The sequence below is a fragment of the Myotis brandtii genome, unplaced genomic scaffold, assembly GCF_000412655.1.
Source record: "Myotis brandtii unplaced genomic scaffold, ASM41265v1 scaffold461, whole genome shotgun sequence".
In the NCBI taxonomy this organism is placed as follows: Eukaryota; Metazoa; Chordata; class Mammalia; order Chiroptera; family Vespertilionidae; genus Myotis; species Myotis brandtii.
In genome coordinates, this window is record NW_005367626.1 from 420919 (window position 1) to 440892 (window position 19974).

Consider the following 19974-nt stretch of genomic DNA (forward strand, 5'->3'; position numbering starts at 1 on the left):
TCTCCCACCTTTCATCAAAGTGCACAGGTTTCCCAAGAATAGGACCCAGTGGGCCCAGCCAGCAGCCTGGTCCAGGCCCTGTGTGCTCCCTGGAGAGAGCACCTGTGCACCAGCCATTACACGACCCTTATCCAGCAACCTGAGCTACGACATCAGGGTGACCAATAACTACAGTGGCTACCCTTCATTCAAGTCCTACCAGGGCACGGTCCACGTGACTCCATAACCCCACAGCCAGTTAGGTATTGGGGAACGCTTATGTAGATTAGGGAGTGAGGCTTAGAAAAGTCGTGTCTTGCTTTAGTAGCTACGTGGCTACGAAATGACAGGCCAGGGCTATGTGAACCCAGCATTTTGAACCCTGTCCTGGGCTTTCCCCCTGGTGCTGCATATCCTCCCCCTGAACTTGACCCTTTCAGCCTGAATGTGACATAACGAACTTCATGTGTTTACTACTGCGATGAATAGAATGGGTAGTTAAAAATGAACATTTAAACCTCTTATTTGTTTAACTTGCCTTTTATCTGTTTGGTGGGACCTTTAAATAAATGGTGAAAAGAGCTACATTGAAATATTTTATGAATCAAAGATATAGTCACAGTCAGTGTGATAAATATGTTTCTATGACTGCAAGACAATTCCTGCCAGATCAGGAACCTGCTCTAATCCTCTGACACCAAATGTCTAAAATCCACCAAGATGGAAAGCTCAATCCCTCTCTTAGCAGCCCATTCTATAGTTGGACTTTTCTAAGCATTAGATGGTTTTGTTTTATTGAGTGAAACCACATGAAATTGCCATTTTCTGTAGGGAAAATATAAGACATTTTAGAAGTTCAGCTTGCTAGTTGAGGACAAATCTGCTCTGTGTGCTCATTTGCCTTCGATCTGCCCCTGGAGCAGGACCATCAAGTTCTGCATCGCACTTGATCAAGGCCCTGCGAGCATTTAAAGACACCGGTCAGCCTTGCTTTGTAACTCTCCTTTCTTGTCTAATTTTCTCAATTGCTTCTGCATTCATATTTCTTAGATTCTCCTTCTCCTGGAGGGGCTGTAGGTAAGTCAAAGGTCAAAAGTCATATATTCATTCATTTAACAAATATTTCTCAACATCTGAAGATAACGGGTACCTCTGGGCATTTACAACCCACTGAGAAAGATGCACAAAATAAAAAAAATAATATAATATAATGCCAAGTAGCATATTATAATTCCAAAGGGTGACGAAAACTCTGAAGAAAGCTTACGAAGGGTAAGGGGAGAGAGATTGGGGGGAATGGTAGAGTGAAAATTGGGGGTTCTTTTAATAGGGAAGTAAGAATAGGTCTGAGACTTTGAACTGAATTCCAAATAAATGTGTTGCCTATCACGTGTTTGTTAAATTAAGCAATGTAAATGTCCATTGTTTTTGGTGATCAGAGTTTTTCTAGAAAACAGAATGATTAAATAAATATTTATCTAATGTCTGTCATGAAATACCTTATGACCATCCAAGATCATACTTCAAGTATTCTGGAGAAATAAAATAGTGTAATGAAATTATAATCTAGTTTTCTGATGCAAGCAAACATATCAAGATGCATCAGTCTTTTAAAATGGTTAGAGGATATTTCCTAAATATTGGAATTGACATCCACAGAATTGTGAAAAAATGGGTACCCAGGTGACATTCCACAGCACAAATATGCTTCTCCTATAGCACTGACATGTAATTAACATTCAAGTCCATTTCATTTAAGTCCCATTCATTTCTGTTTTCCTCCCAGTGCATGAAGTTAAAGGTGTTTTAAAATGAAGGCTGCTCCCCTGCCCCACCTTTGCTGGCAAGACCCCTGCTTCAGGAAGGTGTTTTAAAATGAAGGCTGCCCCCCCCCTGCCCCACCTTTGCTGGCAAGACCCCTGCTTCAGGGGCAGGCCTTTCTTTCCGTGGTTGGTTCTTGCCTCTTCTCTCCTCTCCCACTTCGGCTGCTTGCTGACAGCCGTGCCTGAGCACAGGTGAGCAGGAAAAGGTTGCTAGATGCTGGCAACGTGGAGAAAGTCAGACTGTTCACCACTTCCCAATGCCTTTTACTGCTGCTGGACTTGGTATCCCGGCAAGAGAAAGGAGCTGGGCCGCCTCCTTCCAGTCTGATGGGTCAACCCAGAGCAGTGGCCATTGGCCGTGGGAATTTCCTAGAGTGGAACCAGGACCTGCCAGGTTTTCAACATCATGATGTAGTGCTCCCTCTTCTTGTCTCTCAAGCTTCCTCAGGGTAGAAGACCCCCTCCCAGGGATCCGCACCAAATGTTTGCCAAAATCACACAAAGGTACTTGTTATCTCCCCCTTGCCCGTTGGACAGATACACACACAGGCAGGAGGTGGTGATGGGAAAACATCTTGGTTTGAAGGTTTTGTGATTTCAGGCCAGTGTTCATAAGGTCAATACCACAGTCTGTCATGTTGGTTGTGTTCTGGAGGCTCCTGTCCTAGCAGAGGCTTCCATGGACCCAGGGGGGCTCCTCCCCAAGGCTCTGGGTTGTGTTGTCCACCTGTCACTCAATTCTGAGCACAGCTGGGACACTGCCATGTGAACAACAGTGACAGTGACACACTCTTACTGTGTGTGTACTGGCCTCAGTCCTAAGCCTGCATTGGCTGATTTACCTCACACTAGTGTTGTCTGTAACAGTTGAGGAAACCCAACACAGAGGTGTCAGGTAGTTGTCCCTGTTGCCCAGCGCTACATGGTGCACCGTGTTGCATATGCTGGGCAAGGGCATTGCCATTGATTTCCTTGGCAGTCATTGCTGAGTCTGTTGGTGTCTCCTCTGGGCTTGTCCTCGGACTATTTGGGGGACTTGCTTTCCAGTCAATATCCCCTAAGATAGCTTCATTCCAGAACCAGATGACATGGCCCATTTGAAAGTGATTTTTTTAATTGATTTTTTAAAAATTACAACAATCATGTAAATATTATTATTATAATTTATTAGAAAACACAGAAAAGCTAAAGCATAAAATTGACCTTTTTTTGTGTGTGAGTTTTATTTATTTACTTTCTCTCTGCTTCGTTATCAAGTTTAACCAAGTTATTTATATGAACCCAATCTAATAATATGGTTACAACATGAATCAGGCTTCACATTTTCCTAAGCAACCCACCACCCCCATATGATCTTGCTCTTCCCATCCTAATGTGAGCATTACCCACTGTTGTCATCATCATCATTATTATTTTACCTCTTGTGAATCGTCCCTGTAGGACCTTCTGAAGACGACCTTGGACTTTCACAGCCTGCAGAAGCTCGAGTTCAGTGGCATCAGAGGCAACGCCCTGAGTCAGCAGGTCCAGCAAATGGACCATGAATTTCAGGAGATGTGCAGGGTCTTCTCAGAGTCCTGCCATGACTGCCTGGACCCCCAAGGCATGGTAGGGCTTGGAAGGTCAATTTGCAACTTTTGTCTCTTTCTCAGCTGCCTCCAGCCTATAGGGCCTGGTATTTTACTTGCATTTTCTCTGTTTCCTTTGGCTTTATAGTCCCAGGGGTTGTATGAATGGAGACCTTCTCCTCATTATTCTTTGTGTCAGGAGAAGGCTCAGGGAGGACCTTTTCCAACTGCTGACTGCTCCAGACTGATGGGTTTCAGAGATGCTGAGATGGATATGGGATGGCTTTGGGCAGCGAGCAGACCAGGCACATCCGGGCAGAATTCTGTTAGTGTCTTGGGTAGGGTTGGGAGTGGGGGCAGAGCTTCGTTTTTCTGATCGGACTCTGGTTTGCAAGGGAGTACTCAGGATGAGGGGACAGCCAGACGTGCATTTTCATGATTGGACCACAGAGCCCACGCCCTACCCCTGGCCCAGGAGAGCTGAGATCTGTGAGCACAAGCCCACAAGGAACAAAAAGAAGAAAGGGGGCCAGGCAGAAATAGGGAATGGAGTTTCCTGAGAAGGGAATGGCTGATTGCTGGAGAAGGGATTTTTAGAGTGAATGAGTGAAAAGGAGGAAGAAATTAGAGCAGAAATCTACTCTGAGTACCTTCAGTTGCCTGCCGTGGTCGGCAAACCGCGGCTAGCGAGCCACATGCAGCTCTTTGGTCCCTTGAGTGTGGCTCTTCCACAAAATACCACGTGCAAGTGCGCATTTATAGTGTGATTGAAACTTCGTGGCCCATGCGCAGAAGTCGGTATTTTGTGGAAGAGCCACACTCAAGGGGCCAAAGAGCCGCATGTGGCTCTCGAGCCGCGGTTTGCCGAGCCGCAGTTTGCCGACCACTGGCCTAGGGAAATCTTAACAAACCCAGAGAGATGTTGCTTTCTAAGGAAAAGTGGGGGGAAATGGCTTACTACAAAGCAATCATTACTATTATTATTTTAACTTTTTTATGAATTGTCCCTATAAGATCTTATGAAGACAACCATATATTTTCTAAGACAAAACAAATAAACAAAACAAATGATAAAACAGAATTCTATGCACAGGGAAACATACCATTATGTTACTATTGTTGGTTTGGGAAGTAGAACTATACTATGTTTTTCTACTCACTTTATCTTTTTATAAGAATATGAATTACTATTGCAAAGCAATAATAACAAATAATAATTCCACCAATTAGGGATTTCAGTTAACAAAATTTCTCTGAAAATTGCATATTCTTTGGGTTGCCAGATAAAATATAATAATTGGGACCTATACTAAAAATTAATTCAGTGTTTATCCAAAGTTTAAATTTAAATGCATAGCCTATATTTTTATTTACTAAATTTGGCAACCTTAGAAATAATGGCTAGTTGTTGTCTTAATGAATTAAAATGTACTTAGAAGAAATAGTGTGTATTAGTTTAATTAGCTTACTTCCCTCCTAATGGCTAGATTAGTTTGGTTACACTGATTAAACAGGATTTAGACTTGGGAGAGGAAGGAAAGTAGGAGGTATGATGGTAGCCCCATTGCTGGGGTTGTTGCTGTTGAGGTGGCTTTTGGGGTGGCATGAGCTGGCACTGTGGGTGATAGAGAAGGGGCTTCCGATGGTGGAAGAGGAGGCACAGAGATAGAATGAACAGGTGCCAACCTCACAATTTGACTCACTCTACCAGTTTGCCTAGGGCAGTAGTTGGCAAACTCATTAGTCAACAGAGCCAAATATCAACAGTACAACGATTGAAATTTCTTTTGAGAGCCAAATTTTTTAAACTTAAACTATATAGGTAAGTACATTGTTATTAACTTAATTAGGGTACTCCTAAGACTTAGGAAGAGCCACACTCAAGGGGCCAAAGAGCCGCATGTGGCTCACGAGCCGCAGTTTGCTGACCACTGGCCTAGGGAAAAAAAATGCAGCAGATATGGGGTAACTGTGTGTCTACATGGATGAAAACTAAGTCATGCCAAGGTGAATTTTGGGAAATGAAAATAAATTCTTGGTCTCATGATTCAAGTGCAAAGATTAGTAGTAGAGAGCATAGTGGGACTGGCTTTTGCAATATCATGATTTTCTATGTCTTTGTGATGTCTCTTCAGGAATTTGAGAATGATGTCTCTAAATTTAACCAGAGAGTAGAAGATCTTGACAGAAGACTGGGGACTATCTTTATTCAAGCCTTTGATGACGCACCTGATTTGGAGCACGCCTTTAAGGTTGGTAAAAGCAGAGAAGGAGCCACCCTATGCTCGATCCTCCCCCACCCTCATCAGCGGAGGGTCAGGATACTCTTCCAACTGTTTGCTCCTGCAGATATGAATTTTTCTTCATCTAATAGAGAGGGATCATGAGTGCGCTAGGCAAGGGAGTGCGCAGAATTGGGCTTCTCATGTTGGTCACTAATACTTTTCTGAAAGCATGATGATGTGAAAATACTTTTCAAAAGAGTTTCTCCCCTTGGGTCTGATCAGTAGGGGACCCATTGAAAGTGAAGAGCTCAGCTGTGGTCACTATCCTGAACCCAGGGTTCTGCAATACCATGGCTCTTTAACCACTGCTGTCAGGGTGGTTCGAGCCGAGGCAAACCACTTACCGAAATTGGTTACGGCATTCAACTACAGTAACTAGAATAAGAAGATGTGTGCTCTTGCCCTGTATCGCCAAGATTAGCTGGTACAAGAATACGAGAAGGTTTAGGATGATGAGTAGCTAAATGGCTGCGCAACTGAGAATTCTGAGTTGTGAGACATAAAGACATGACAGATCTGTAAACTATGAAGAGGCCATATCTGTAAAGCCTTAAGGATTAGAACCAGAATTCATCAGTGGAAATGACAAGGAGGCTGATTTTGGCTCAATAAAGGAAAGAGATTTCTGTCAAAACTATTTAAAGACAGAATGGACTTCCTTAAGAAGTAGTTAAGTTTCCAGTCACTGAAAATGTCCAAGCATAGACTAGAACCCATGCTATTCTAGAATATTGGGTAACCCAAATTGCCAGGCCTCCTTAGCCATTGAATCTACCTGTCTATATCTATCTATTTACATATAGGTATCAATCTATTATATAAATCTTATTTTAGAGGTTATAACCTCTAATAAATACCTGGCATTCCATAACTCACATAGAAAAACAATTAGGAGTTCTCTCTTCAAACTTTTTAACTGATTCCAGAAATTAATTCTCTCGGAAAATTTTTTCTTGCTCCTCTCAAATTTTAGCCTTCCAAATTCTCCTCAACATGTAGCCTACTTAGCTTCTTATTTTCCTTCTCTATCTTCACCCTCCTTCTTTGTTTTAGGTCTTTAAAAAAATTATTATTATTATTTGTTAATCCTCACCCGTTTTTTCCATTGATTTTTTAGAGAGAGTGGAAGGGAGAGGGGGAGAGAGAGAGGAAAAAACATCGATGTGAGAGAGACACACATCAATTGGTTGCCTCCTGCATGCTCCCCAACAGATCCGGGAATCACACCTGCAACCCTTTGGTATGCAGGGGGGCTGATGCTCCAACTATTGAGCATAGTGGCCAGGGCTAGGTCTTTTTTTAATGGTCTTTTTAATATAGATCAGCTTAACCTTTCTGACAACTTTAAGTTTTCTCTTTATTTTACCCTTTATCCAGATTCTTACATCCCACAAGGGTCCAATAGATAATTTAGCAGACAGGAATCCTTCTCCTTTAGAAGGCAGTCTATGAACATCCACCTACTAATCACTATTGATCCAGTAGCATAATAACAGTTGTTTGACCTTCTTACATTGCTAGGCATATGAAAGAAAGGCCAGGAAAGAAGACTTATGTAACCTTGGAAATATTGAATCTGTGACTTGCTCCTCTTCTTTCTCCATCTCCTGCAGCTGCTAGACATAGCAGGCAACCTCCTCGAAAGACCACTGGTAGCACGAGATGCATCTGATAAGTACCTGGTGCTCCTCCAGATGTTTAACAAAGAATTGGATACAGTGAGGACAATCTACAGTCAGCGTGTCCAGGAGGAGGCAGAACTTGGTAGGCTGGTTGCCAGGGGATTTGGATGGGGGAGGGGTGAAACTCAATCCTCTTGTATTTGTTGAATGTCTACTATGGATCTCTGTCATTCTCCAATAAAAGCAAGGACAGCTTGTAGATAATCCAGAGCATTTGGCTGATTGTAGAGTTCACTGAGCTGTGCATTTCCCTGTATCCGGGGCTGAGGTGGGCAGGGTGGCTCAGAGCAGTGAAGTCTTGACAGCCTGTGAGCAGCTGAGACCTTAGCCGAATAGCTGGGTTGACCCCTGGTCAATGTTGCCACAGTGATTAATCTTCAACATGTCTCAATTCCATGGTAGACTTTTATTTTCCTTTCCTAATCCTTCCAATGCCATAGCAACCATACTCCTGGAGGAAGGAACCAGCAGGAGCCCGACATGGGCAGTACCAACCACAGTGTGATGTCTCCGTTTTTATTGCAATTCTTAGATGCCCTGTCTTACCTGTTTGAAAGTCAAACACAAGTTCAATTCAACCTCACAAACATATCTCGAGTCTTTGCTATATGCCAGACACATGTTTGGGCACGAGATGCAGAGGGAAGCCAGGGTAAGGGGTAAACTAATTAATACCAAAAGTACGTAAAGTAAGAATGTCCAATCTTTGCTAACTCTGGTCAAACACTTCGTAGTCCACATGGCCATGGCCTGGTTCTTCAAGGGACACACCAGGTAGGAACAGTTACCTAGCAGAATATAAGTAGTCCCTGACTGGAGTTATAAAGAACTATAACAAAACAAGATACACTGTGGCTGGGATATCCCGGGGGAGTTTGTGGAGAAGAGGGCTTTGAGCCATGAAAGGTGAGAGAGGGGAAGCGAGGAGAAGAAGCAAAGGTCTCCAGAGAAATGAGAGGAGAGTATTGCTAGGTACCAGGTGGACCTCCCTGTGAGCAAACATTTGAAAACTCAAATGCCTTAGGAGACCACACTCGTCTCGTTTTCTCTTGCTGCGTAACAAATTAGCGCAGCCTCAGAGGCCTGCCAGCGCCCATCTTTTAGCTCAGAGTTCTGTAGGCCAGCAGCCCAGCCTGATTGCCTCGGTTTCCCACTCAGAGTATCACGAGGCTGAAGTCAAGGTGTCGGCTGGGCTGATTTCTCATCTGGAGGCTCGGGGGTGGTGGGGAAATCTGCTTCTAAGCTCATTTTTGTTGGTAGGATCCAGTACCGGGTGACTATCTGCCTGAGGTCTCTATTTCCTTGTCGGCTGTCACTGAGGGCACACCCTATCCTGTCATGTGGGAAGACTAGAGGCTGCCTCCATCATCCAGCACACTGACTCCTCCTCACCCTTCAGCTCCCTCATCCCCCTCTGCCACCAACCAGAGAGAACTCTGCTTCTGTGTGTGGCTCGTCTGAGTAAGTCAGCCCACCCAGGATCTGCTCCTTGTTGCCATGTAACATCTCATCACAGGAGTGGTATTTTATCCTATTTGCAGTTCCCACCCACACTGAACGAGGAGAGGACTCTGTCAGGGTGAGGGCCACTGGTGGTGTCTAGAATGCTGTGTACCACAGGTCTGCGCTCGCATGAGACAGGGGGAAGTGGTGGAGCGCATGACAATGAAAGGAAGACACCACCGCTCAACCCCAGGTGCTGGGTAGATGTGGAGGCTGGTATTTGCCAGATCTTCCCATTTTACTAAGAAAGCTGGACACTAATTTTTTTTTCTGATTTTATTTTTTTTTTGTCTAAAGTTTTACATATATCTCCTTTCCCCCCAATTGATCCCCTCCCTTATCCCTTCCCAGCCGGACAAGCCCCCACCATCCCAGTGTCTGTCCATTGTTTATTCTAATATGCATGCATATAAGTCCTTTGGTTGAGGACACTAATTTTTTAAAAACAAAATCTCATGACTGAAATCTCAACAACTCAGATAAGCAAACTGACACACTCTGTGGAGTAAAGTAAGGGTGTCAGGCTCTGCTAACCCTGGTCAAGCACTTCATCATCCTAATGGCCTGACTCAGTCATAACCTTATTGAATTCGCACATAAGCCATTTTACAGAGGTAAAAACTGAGGCCCAGAGAGATTCAATTGTCTATTAAGGCAGAGTTCCTCAACCCTGACTGTACAGTTAGAATCCTCTGGAGAGCTTTCACAAAATACAAATGACGGGGCCCCACCCAAACCAATTGAATGCAGAACCAGGCGTCAGTCTTTTTAAAGACCCCTCACATGATGCAGATGTGTAGCCAGGTTGAACGTCACTGATGTGAAGTTAGAAAGCCAGTGAGTGGCAGAGCTGGGCGTGACCCCTGTCTTCTGACCCTGTCCCATGCTCTCCCCAAGGCCACTCTTACTCCTTAGGCGAGCACAGTGGCCTCCAGGAACTCCCATCTCCCGTGAGCACAGGGTGACTTCAGCATGTGGACTAGCTGGCAGGGTGTTCCTAGGCAGAGGGGCTGGGAGTCAGGCCTCACTCAGTCTGGCTGTGCTGTGTCTCCAGGCTTCTCCCCGGTGCACAAGAACATGCCCTCGATGGCCGGGGGTCTCCGCTGGGCCCAGGAGCTGAGGCAGCGCATCCAGGGTCCCTTCGCCAACTTCGGGCGCCTCACACATCCGTGAGTACCTTCCTCCTGGATGGGGGGTTTGCTTTAGGCCTCTGCTTCTGCTCTGGATTTTGACTGTTGCATTAATGCATCTCACTTACCCAAGGCATGAGAATTATCCGTGTTTCTTTCCATGTTCAGCATCTGACCAGTGTCTTAGTCTATTTGGGCTGCTATAACAGGATGCTATAGACTAGATGGCTTATCAACATTAGAAATTTACTCCTCACAGTTCTGGAGCCTGGGAAGTCCAAGATCACGGTGCTGGCAGATTCAGTGTCTAGTAAGAGCCCTCTCTTTGGTTCATAGACAGCCGTCTTCTCGCTGCGTTCTCACATGGCAGAAGGAGCAAGGAGGCTCTGTGGCGTCTTCTTAAGAGGGCACTAACCCCATTCATAGAGGCTCCACACTTGTGACCTAATCACCTAAAAGTCCCACCTCTTACTACCATTACATTGGGGAATTCGGCTTCAACATGTGAATATGGGGGAGGGAATACACACATTCAGTCCATAACAACCAGATATTGGCCAAGCGGTAACAAGACGGATACATTTGAGCTGACTACTGGGACCCCTGGTGTTAAATGAGGCTGGAGGGACAAGAGGCTGGCTCCTTTTGCTCCAGGAGATTCATTTCTGGAGGAAAGTGAGTCAGGGTTTTTGGAGCTCTGTGGAGTGCGCCCACGTGTCTCCCTCTGACACATGTCTCTTGGCTACTGGGGCCGCTGGAAGAGAATGGAGCCCGGCGTTTGCTGAAGTGTGGTGTGAGGACCTCATCTGTCAGAACGCCCCGGTGCTTGTTAAAATGCAGGCCCCCACCTCACCCCTCACCGACTGGTCTGAATCTTGGGGCCGGGCGGTGCCTGTGGATCAGCTTCCTCTGCGAGCTCCCTGGGGATTCTGCGGTGACCAGATGTGGAAACACTGGCCTGCCTCGCAGCTGATTCTGGAAGCCGAGCTAGTTAGAGGCATGTGAGCTGCTGGGAGTGAGAGAAGAGCTGTTGGCGATACCATGTTCAGGATCCTAGGGAAGGGCAGTCTTCCTCTGACCCCTCTTTCTGAAGATTGGACGTATGAAAAGCACTTGGCAAACACAACAGGAACAAAGGAACTGAAATCTGGGCACCAACATCACAGGTTTTTTGAGCTATAAAGGGCCCAGGTGGCCAGACATGGGAAGGTCTCAACATCATTAATCATCAGGGAAATTCAAATCAGAACCAGGAGAGATCACCCCACACCTATTAGGATGGCTGTCATCAAAAAGATAGGAAATAACAAGTGTTGGCAAGGATGTGGAGAAAAGGAACTGTCTTGAGCTCTGTTGGTGGAATTGCAAATTGGTGCAGCCACCATGGAAAACCGTATGGAGGTTCCTCAAGAAATTAAGAATAGAACTATCAATCCCACTTCTGGGCATATACCCACAGGAAATGAAACCATCATGTAGAAAAGATGTCTGTGCCCCCATGTTCACTGCAGCATTCTTTACAAGAGCCAAGACATGGAAACAACCTAAGGGTTCATTGGTGGATGAATGGATAAACAAAATGTGGCGTAAGCAAAATAATAGAATATTATTCAGCCATAAGGAAGAAGGAGAGCCTGCCATTTGCAACATGGATGGAGCTGGAGGGCATTGTGCTAAGTGAAATAAGTCAGACAGAGAAAGACAAATACTGATGATCTCACTGATATGTAGAATCTGGAAACAGAGCTTAAGAAAAAGAGATGACATTTGTGGTTATCTGGCCATCAGAGGCCCGAGTGGAGGGTGGGGGATGGGTGCAGGTTTTCCAAAGGGACAGACTTCTGGCTGTAAGAGGAAGCAGCCACGGGGTGATGCGTAGCTTGGCGCCGTAGCTAACGGTGTGCAGTGTGCGTGGTGCACTTGAAAGCTCTTAAGTGGGCAGAGAGCTTGGCGCCTTAGCTAACGGTGTGCGTGGTGCACTTGAAAGCTCTTAAGTGGGCAGATCCTAAAAGTTCTCATCACAAAGAAAACACCAATCCTTCCTCTTTTTTTGCATTTATATGAGATGATGGATGTTTACTAAACTAATTGCAGTAGTCATTTCACAGTGCATGTAAGTCGCTATGTACACCTTAGACTAAAACTGGGGAACATGTGAAAAGACTAACTGCTTTCAGAGGAAGGAAGATGATGTCAAGCACCCAGGATGGCGTCTAAGGGGCCTCCCCATGCCCAGCGCAGCCAAGCAGAAAGGCAGGACACGTGGGGAATCTCCCGCCTGCTCTAGAGAAGCTGCAAACTGAGGTTTTCATGTGAAACACCCAACTTCAAAATTAGCAGGCAGTCCGCTTTCTCTCACACTCCTCACAGAGCAAGCACGCGTGCTGGGGGTCAGGTCTGCCTTGTGGGTCACACCCACGTGGCCTCTGCTCTGGCCTGGGCTCTTTATGTTGCTGATGGACAGCTGGAGTGAGGAGATGCCTGCAGAACTAGGTGCTGGGGGAGACCTGGAAGTCCGGGTCTCCAAACTCCCAGCCCAGAGCACTTCCCAGGAACCCCTCAGCCATGGAAGGTCTGGCCCAGAGCAAGCTGAGCCCCCATCTTCTCAAACACACCCCCCAAGTGGGAGGGAGAAGATGAATGAATGGAGAAGGCTGCTGCTAGGACTGTGGACTGTGGGACTGTCACAGGTCCTGTTCCCTGGAGCAGTTGCTGACATGCATGTGCAGGATTTACATGTGCAGGGAGGGTGAGATGGGCAGAGGGAAAATTGAGCAGGGGTGTAGTTGCAAGGAGGCCTCAGCAGATCCTCTGGGGGGGACTCTGGCCCTGCAGGTTACAGGACTTTGTGCCCCCGCATGAGCTCCATGATGGGCGTGGGCTGTCGGGGAGGTGGCTCCCTTAGCTGAGGGTGTTCCCACAGAGGGAGGCAGCCTTGCCTCACCAACAGCCAAAACTCCTAGCCAGAGGGAGGCTGAGGGGTGGGAGGGGCCATGGGAGTGCCTGGTCCCGAGAGGGGATCTGAATGGCAACCCACTGCCCTCCACAATCCCATGGAAAGTTCCACTTGTTTTAAAAATGAATTCAAAACTGCACTGTGCCCTGTAATATATATTTATTGGTTATTACAAACTAGAGGCCCGTTGCACAAAGATTCGTGCAATAGGCCTTTCCCCTGGCTGCCAGCACCAGTTTTCCTCTGGCACCCTGGACCCAGAACTTCACTCTGGCCACCGCCTTCCATCTTCGCTCTGGACACAGTCTTCGCTGCGGCTGGAGCCTTCAGTCTTTGCTCCTCGCTCCCGCTGGAGTCTTCAGTCTCCGGCCAGAGCTGCTCCTGTAGCTCCTTCCGCCCCCAACCTCCCCCTCATAGCTTGATCGCTGCTTCGCCTGCAGACCTCGCCGACTGGCTCCTGGGTCCCAGGGGGCCACCTTGCCTGCGGCCCGGCTTTCCGATCATGATCATGATCATGGGCAGCAGGCAAGGCGGCTCCTGGGTCCTGGGGGGCTGCCTTGCCTGTGGCCTGGCTTTCCGGCAGCTCCTGGGGTCGCACACAGGGCTTGGATGGCAGCTCCCGGTGTCCCACCCTGCCTGCAGTATGCAAATTAGCCACCATCTTTGTTGGCGGTTAATTTGCATAGCGTGCTGATCAGCCAATGGCGATGGTAGCGAAGGTACATTTAATTACCATGTTTGTCTATTATTAGATAGGATGTTTTTTATTCCTCACCATGAAATGAAGTCGAATCTGCAGGGAGTTTCACAGCACCTACTCCTGTGACTTCTCAAACCTTCCAGGGGACTGCAGCAGGCCCCAGCGTGGGGACTCTCCCCTCCGTGTGTCCCAGACTCTCTCCTCTGTGTGCCCAGGCCCCAGCATGGGTATTCTCTCCTCCACGTGTCCCAAACTCTCTCCTCCACGTGCCCAGACTCTCTCTTCCCTGTGCCTAGGCTCCGTGTGGGGACTCTGTCCTCCACGTGCCCCAGACTCTCTCCTCCGTGTACCCAGGCCCTTGAGTTACCAACTCTGATGGCTGGAGACCCCATGAATGAGTGACAGTGATGTCCACAATGTCCTGTGTTCAGTTTCCCTGCTCAGCTCCTGCAGATTCAGCCTGTGGCTTCTTTTATGGAGTCAATCCATCCACACCACAGTCTTCCTTCTACTTTCTCTGCATTGCTGTCTTTCTCTCTTCCAGCCTCTTCCTTTCCCAGGCATGAAGTGAGATGGGGTTATGAGACCTGTGGAAGTCCCACAGCTCAGGAGGGGAGGGCTGGGCGAGAGCCGCTGGTCTGAGGCCCTTTCCCCTTCTCCTCTTGGAGGCACCTGCGTGCTCGCACGGAGGGACTGAGCGCCTGGAAGCCAGGGCTTCCTCTGCGGCTGGGCTCACACTGAGAGCCAGGGCATCGGAGAGAAACCTGTGTTGGCTTAAAGAGCAAACGGTGTTAAAGAATCTTTGCAATAAGCTGCCTTATTTTGCTAGCAGAACAAACAAAAACAGACCCTTCAGCACAGTGTGAAGGTTCCTGAAAATTATAGATATTTCGCCAATTTTCCCAGGGCCTGGCTCTCATTTTCTGTTGCAAAGTGTCAGACAGGAGCAGGTGCGGGTGGCGGTGTGGGCGCCGGACTCTGCTCACGCTCCTCTGTCGTCATCATTCCTGTGGGAGCCCCTGAGCATGTCTGTGCATGTGGGCAAGTGTGTATATGGCACGTGTGGTACACGTGTGTGCATTGTGTGTGCACATATAGGGGCATGAGAAGTGGGTAGGAACTTCGTGTAAACGTGTCAATGAGTGGCAGGGTTTCTCAGAACATGTCCTAGATGGATTTCAGAGAAGGAAAATAAATACACATAAAACAATGTCTATGTGTGTGTGTATAAGCATTGTTATGCAAATATGTAAACATTGTTATATAGTTTTTGTTATGTATAATGTCATATATTGCTTTTTCTTACATATGAAAACTATGGCACCTAGAATTTTTTTCATGTCTCGATTTCCCTCTTATTCAGGTGTCTGAGGACCTGATTTACCTGTGCATGCCTGGCTGGGCTGGGGGGAAGGTTGGTGCAGCCCCGTGGGAGAGGTTCTGCCACCTTCACCTGTGGGGCTGCCTGCATTGCAGGAAGTGCAGGCGCCCTCTAGTGGCCGATGGGGAATGTTCAGGAAGAAGGAGGCAGGCGCCTTTGGGGCATTTGGAAACCAGCCCGGGAAGCTGCTCAATCTCTTCTTTATAGGCTGCAGTTTGTTAATCAGATCATTATTCTGACTTCTAATTCGATGCCACTTTCTTCTCTTCTTATGGGCAGTTGCATGGAATCTGCCGAAGGAAAGCGGATGATACAAAAGTATGAAGATGTGCTGTCGTTGCTGGAAAAGTGAGCAGCGCCTGGGATTGCATTGCCCTGCAGCTTGCACGGCCCCACAGGGCCCCGTGCGGCTCGTGCCTGAGCCGGCTCCTCGTGTTGCTCTGTGTTTTAGGTTGTCCCCACATTATCTGTGAGCTCAGTGCTCCTGGGTTACACACACAGGGCCCTGGGGAACGCAGTCCAGCCTAGAGACAGACACTGTTTCGGTGCACTGTAGTGGGAGGGAGACCTCGCAGAGCCGGAAGTGGGCCACCCCTCACGGCACCCCGAGTGCAGTGTCACGGAAAATCGCAGTGGCTGCCTACTAAGCAGAAATTTAGAAAAATGTTTCCTGTATCTTTTTATAGAGAAAGCATAAGAATGAAATTTACATGAGTTCCCAGTTGTTCCTGCTTTAAAGCTGCAATAAGATTTTTTGGGGGTGCAGGGTCTAGTGCCCATACTGCCCACACTGTTACCAAATCCGATATTGTCACCACATACCCCCATATGCAAAGCCTTTCGGCGCCTCCCATCACCTCATGACCACAACAGGAAAACACCCCCTGGCCTTTGCTTTCCTCTCTCGCCTCCACCTTTGCCCTCTTAGTCTCAGGTGCTCCCAGCACACAGTAGGCTGTTTCTCACCTCCACCCTTTGGCCTTGCTGTTGTCTTTGCCCGGAGCACTCATCCCTCTTTCACTGTCTAATCTAGTGGTTCTCAACCTTCTGGCCCTTTAAATACAGTTCCTCATGTTGTGACCCAACCATAAAATTATTTTCATTGTTACTTCATAACTGTAATGTTGCTACTGTTATGAATCGTAATGTAAATATCTGATATGCAGGATGGTCTTAGGCGACCCCTGTGAAAGGGTTGTTCGACCGCCAAAGGGGTCGCGACCCACAGGTTGAGAACCGCTGGTCTAACCTCTCCTTGTTCTCTGAGATTCAGTCAAGCATCACTTCAGCCCCCGATCCCTGAAACCTTCCAGCATCTCCTTACCTCCTCCCCACCCCTGTCGTCAGAGGCTCGAGCCCTGTACATCTCTCCGGAATTGCCTCGCTGCATTCTCTGTTTACCCAAGCCCAGCACATGGTGGATGCTCCGCCAATGTGTAATGACTGAATGACAGATGTCTGCAGGTGACGTGAAGGTTCCTATGAGAGAAAATCCTACCCAATAGCTTCTTCCAATGTTTACTGAGACTAATCACAACTTCCCTTACTGCCTAGAACAGTGGTCCTCAACCGTGGCTGCACATTAGAATCACCTGGGAATCTTTTTAAAATCCTGATTTCTGGGCCTCACCCTCTGGAAATTCTGTTTCTTTGTTATGGGGTGGGGCCACATTAGTAACAAAAGTAACAAAGAAACAATTTCCGAAGGATGAGGCCCAGAAATCAAGATTTTAAAAAGATTCCCAGGTGATTCTAATGTGCAGCCAAGGTTGAGAACCACTGGCCCAGAAGGACCCCCTGGAGCATCTCTTTCTACTCTCCTCTGATTTGAGCTGTGCCATCTTTAGAAGTAAGGGGTTACTTGCAGGAGCTTCCATGCCTGAGTCAATGGCTGAGTCAATGACTTTGACTAAAGAACATATGCAGCCCTGGCCCTGTGGCTCAGACGGCTGGAGCATGGTCCTGTATGCCAAAAGGTTGCAGGTTTGATTCCTGGTCAATGCACATAAGTAAGGGGTTACTTGCAGGAGCTTCCATGCCTGGCTGAGTCAATGACTTTGACTTAAGAATGTATGCAGCCCTGGCCCCCTGGCTCAGACGGCTGGAGCATGGTCCTGTTCGCCAAAAGGTTGCAGGTTTGATTCCTGGTCAATGCACATGTGGGAGGCACCAATCATGTTTCTCTTTCTCTCTCTCCCTCTCTCTCCAAAAATCAGTAAAAACATATCCTTGGGTGAGGATTGCGGGGGGGATATATTCAAGTATTTTACTAGCATCTTTAGTTCATGAGATAGGTTGATAGACTGTAAACACTATATATGTTTTATGTATGTTACTATATGTTTGTTATCTATACCTTCAGTTACTCATTGCCAGGCATGGGGATGCTGGGAGGGTGCTTTCAGGTGCCCGATGTTCCCCATCCTTGCAGGTACGAGGCAAGACTGTATGAGGACTGGTGCCAGACCGTGTCGAAGCAGTCACAGTACAACCTCTCCCGGCCACTTCTGACACGAGACCCAGCGACTAAGCAGATTACCGTCAACTTTAACCCACAGGTAAGTCGGCCACAGGAATTTCTCATTGGGTTTCTGAAGAGTTTTGCTTAATTTTGCTGATTTCAAAGGCAGAAAGGGTTTTCATATGAATATGAAAAAGCTGCTCCAAAGAATCTGCATCCGGGATTTCTTTTGGGGATAAATCCTGTGGTGTAGTGATTTCTTAAGTTGTCCAGGGCTCACATTTTCCTCCAGGTTAGCCAATATATTTGCTTTGATTTTGCACAGCAGGAAATATCACAAAATATATATTTTTTTCACTTTTCATATGGTAGCATTATTATATACTTGATTTACATATAAAGTTAGAATGACAATTACACTTAAGATTAACTAATCAAAAAGTTTAATTATATTATAGATATGCACTATCTGAAATTTCAGAAGGCACTTAAACAGAGATTGCTACCCATCTTTGGGCAGATAGGATAATAGCATTACTGACCATTTAGTGCCAGACAGCTGACCGGGCCTGCCGTGAATGCCTGCCACACATGAAGGCTGTTGACTGAACACTGGGAGGCCAAACAGGCATGAGTCCTGGTTCCTGCTCTCAAGGAACCCACACGCTAGTTGGGAGCTGGAACGCCAACATGCAAAAATCTGTCCTTATGGGGTAGTGTGTAATAAATCTCAAAGGAGCCGCTCTGGAAATGACTCTGGATTAGTGACTCTCCACTGAGGCAATTTTTCCCCCTGGGGACATTTTTGTTGTCAAACATGGACTGGGCGCCAATAGCACCGAGTGGGTAGATACCAGAGATGCTGCTGAGCTCTCTACAATGCCCAGATGGTACCCACCACCAAGAGAGTTTGCCCAGAATAATAGTGCCAAGGTTGCGAAGCCCTGCCGCAGACGGTCAGAGGGTGCAGACCAGTGTGGACTGTGGCAGCCCTGGAGAGCGTAATGCTGGAGAAGACATGACCACACGTTAGCCCCAGTCAGGAGGTGCATCGTTCAACTAAAAAAGTAAAAACAAAAAATACGGCCACACTGAGCGAAAGCAGTCACCACTTCTGTCTGGATGGCACGTTCTCCAGGAATGCGGTGTAGAGAGAGCCCAAACTGAGCATATTGCTGTCTTTTGAGAACGCTGAAGGTTAAGTAGACTATCAATTCTGACTGAGCTAAAAGTCAATAAAGGAAGTTGGAGGGTCCATTTTTTTTCACTTTGGTAAGTCTGTCATTTGAGTAATTTTATCAGCATTGTCTGTCAGCAATATTGGATATTAAATGCCCAAAGAGATGAGTTTCTGGATTACCAATGAGGCCAGAGTCTAGAGATTGTGGTAATTATGTCCTCAGTATAAGACAGTATTGAGGCTGGATCACCCCTCCTCTCTAGATTCCAAAAGCAAGAACTCTTATCTGCCCCAGTGTGCAACACACAGTAGGTGCTTTTTGATGTTGTAGGTGATAGAAGGGAAAGAAAGGGGAAGAAAGGAGAGAAGAAAAGGGGAGAGGAGATAAATCCCTAAATTATAATGTGAGTCAAGGGGAAACAACTACAAACACAAGTCAGAGAAGAGCTAACATCCCTGATTCCCACTTTCCAGCTGCGTGGCAACAGCTGAGCTGTTAGGAATGAGCAGTCACATGTATATCAGTCCAGAAGGACATGAGCAGAGGTTTGCCCCGTTGGGGCCAGGCTAAGGATTTTATGGGGGAAATTATATGTATGTATGTAGAAAATTTATTTAAATTATTTAAATGCCCGATTCTTGGACATTTCAATTATTTTCTAGTTGTGTCAATATGTATTTCATAGATTTTAGGATGCACTTTTTTTTTACTTTATATCTTTGAAAATGGCATGCATTTGTAGTGTAAAAAACTACCTTTTTTCTTTCCTTCTTAGTTGTAAATATAGCAATAGTGAATACTACCATCATTGACATCTTACAATGCGATAAAATATGGTATGAATAATGCTACAATAAGTATCTGCAGTTATTATTGCATCTATCCGGTATTATTTCTTTGGAATAAATGCCTAGAAATAAAATTTCTGGGCTAAAAGGTGCTTACATTATCAGACTTTTCATGTATATTGTCAATTTGTTCTTCAGTCATTCTCCTGCCAGCAAGATATCCATTTCTTCCAGCGTAATGAACTAGAAAAAATACAAAATCTCCACATTGCTTTAACTTTGTTCACCTGTTCATTCGCTGTCTACGTTCCTTCTATAAATTGCTTGTTCGTGTCCTTTGCCCACTTTTGAGTGGAAGTGCCCTCTTTATCTGTGAATTTGTTAGAATATTTTGGAAATGTTTGTCAGATATTTTTAAAATCTGCTGCAAATATTTTTACCAGGTGAAGTATGACATTTTATTATGTATCTGATAGTTTATGCATATAAATTTTATCTTTTATGATTGTGTGTTTGGAATGGCCTTCTCTACCTCAA

The 19974-nt window shown here is 46.3% G+C and overlaps 1 protein-coding gene across 1 annotated transcript in view; it reads left to right on the forward strand.

Annotated features, from left to right (window-relative positions):
• Positions 1-19974, forward strand: part of DNAH9 (dynein, axonemal, heavy chain 9) — a 362890-nt gene that overhangs the window by 13222 nt on the left and 329694 nt on the right. Inside the window, exons 6-11 of the mRNA XM_005875413.2 lie at positions 3243-3410; positions 5506-5622; positions 7269-7419; positions 9895-10009; positions 15287-15355; positions 17439-17565. Coding sequence (XP_005875475.1) covers positions 3243-3410; positions 5506-5622; positions 7269-7419; positions 9895-10009; positions 15287-15355; positions 17439-17565 — 747 coding nt within the window. The remainder of the gene's footprint in view (positions 1-3242; positions 3411-5505; positions 5623-7268; positions 7420-9894; positions 10010-15286; positions 15356-17438; positions 17566-19974) is intronic.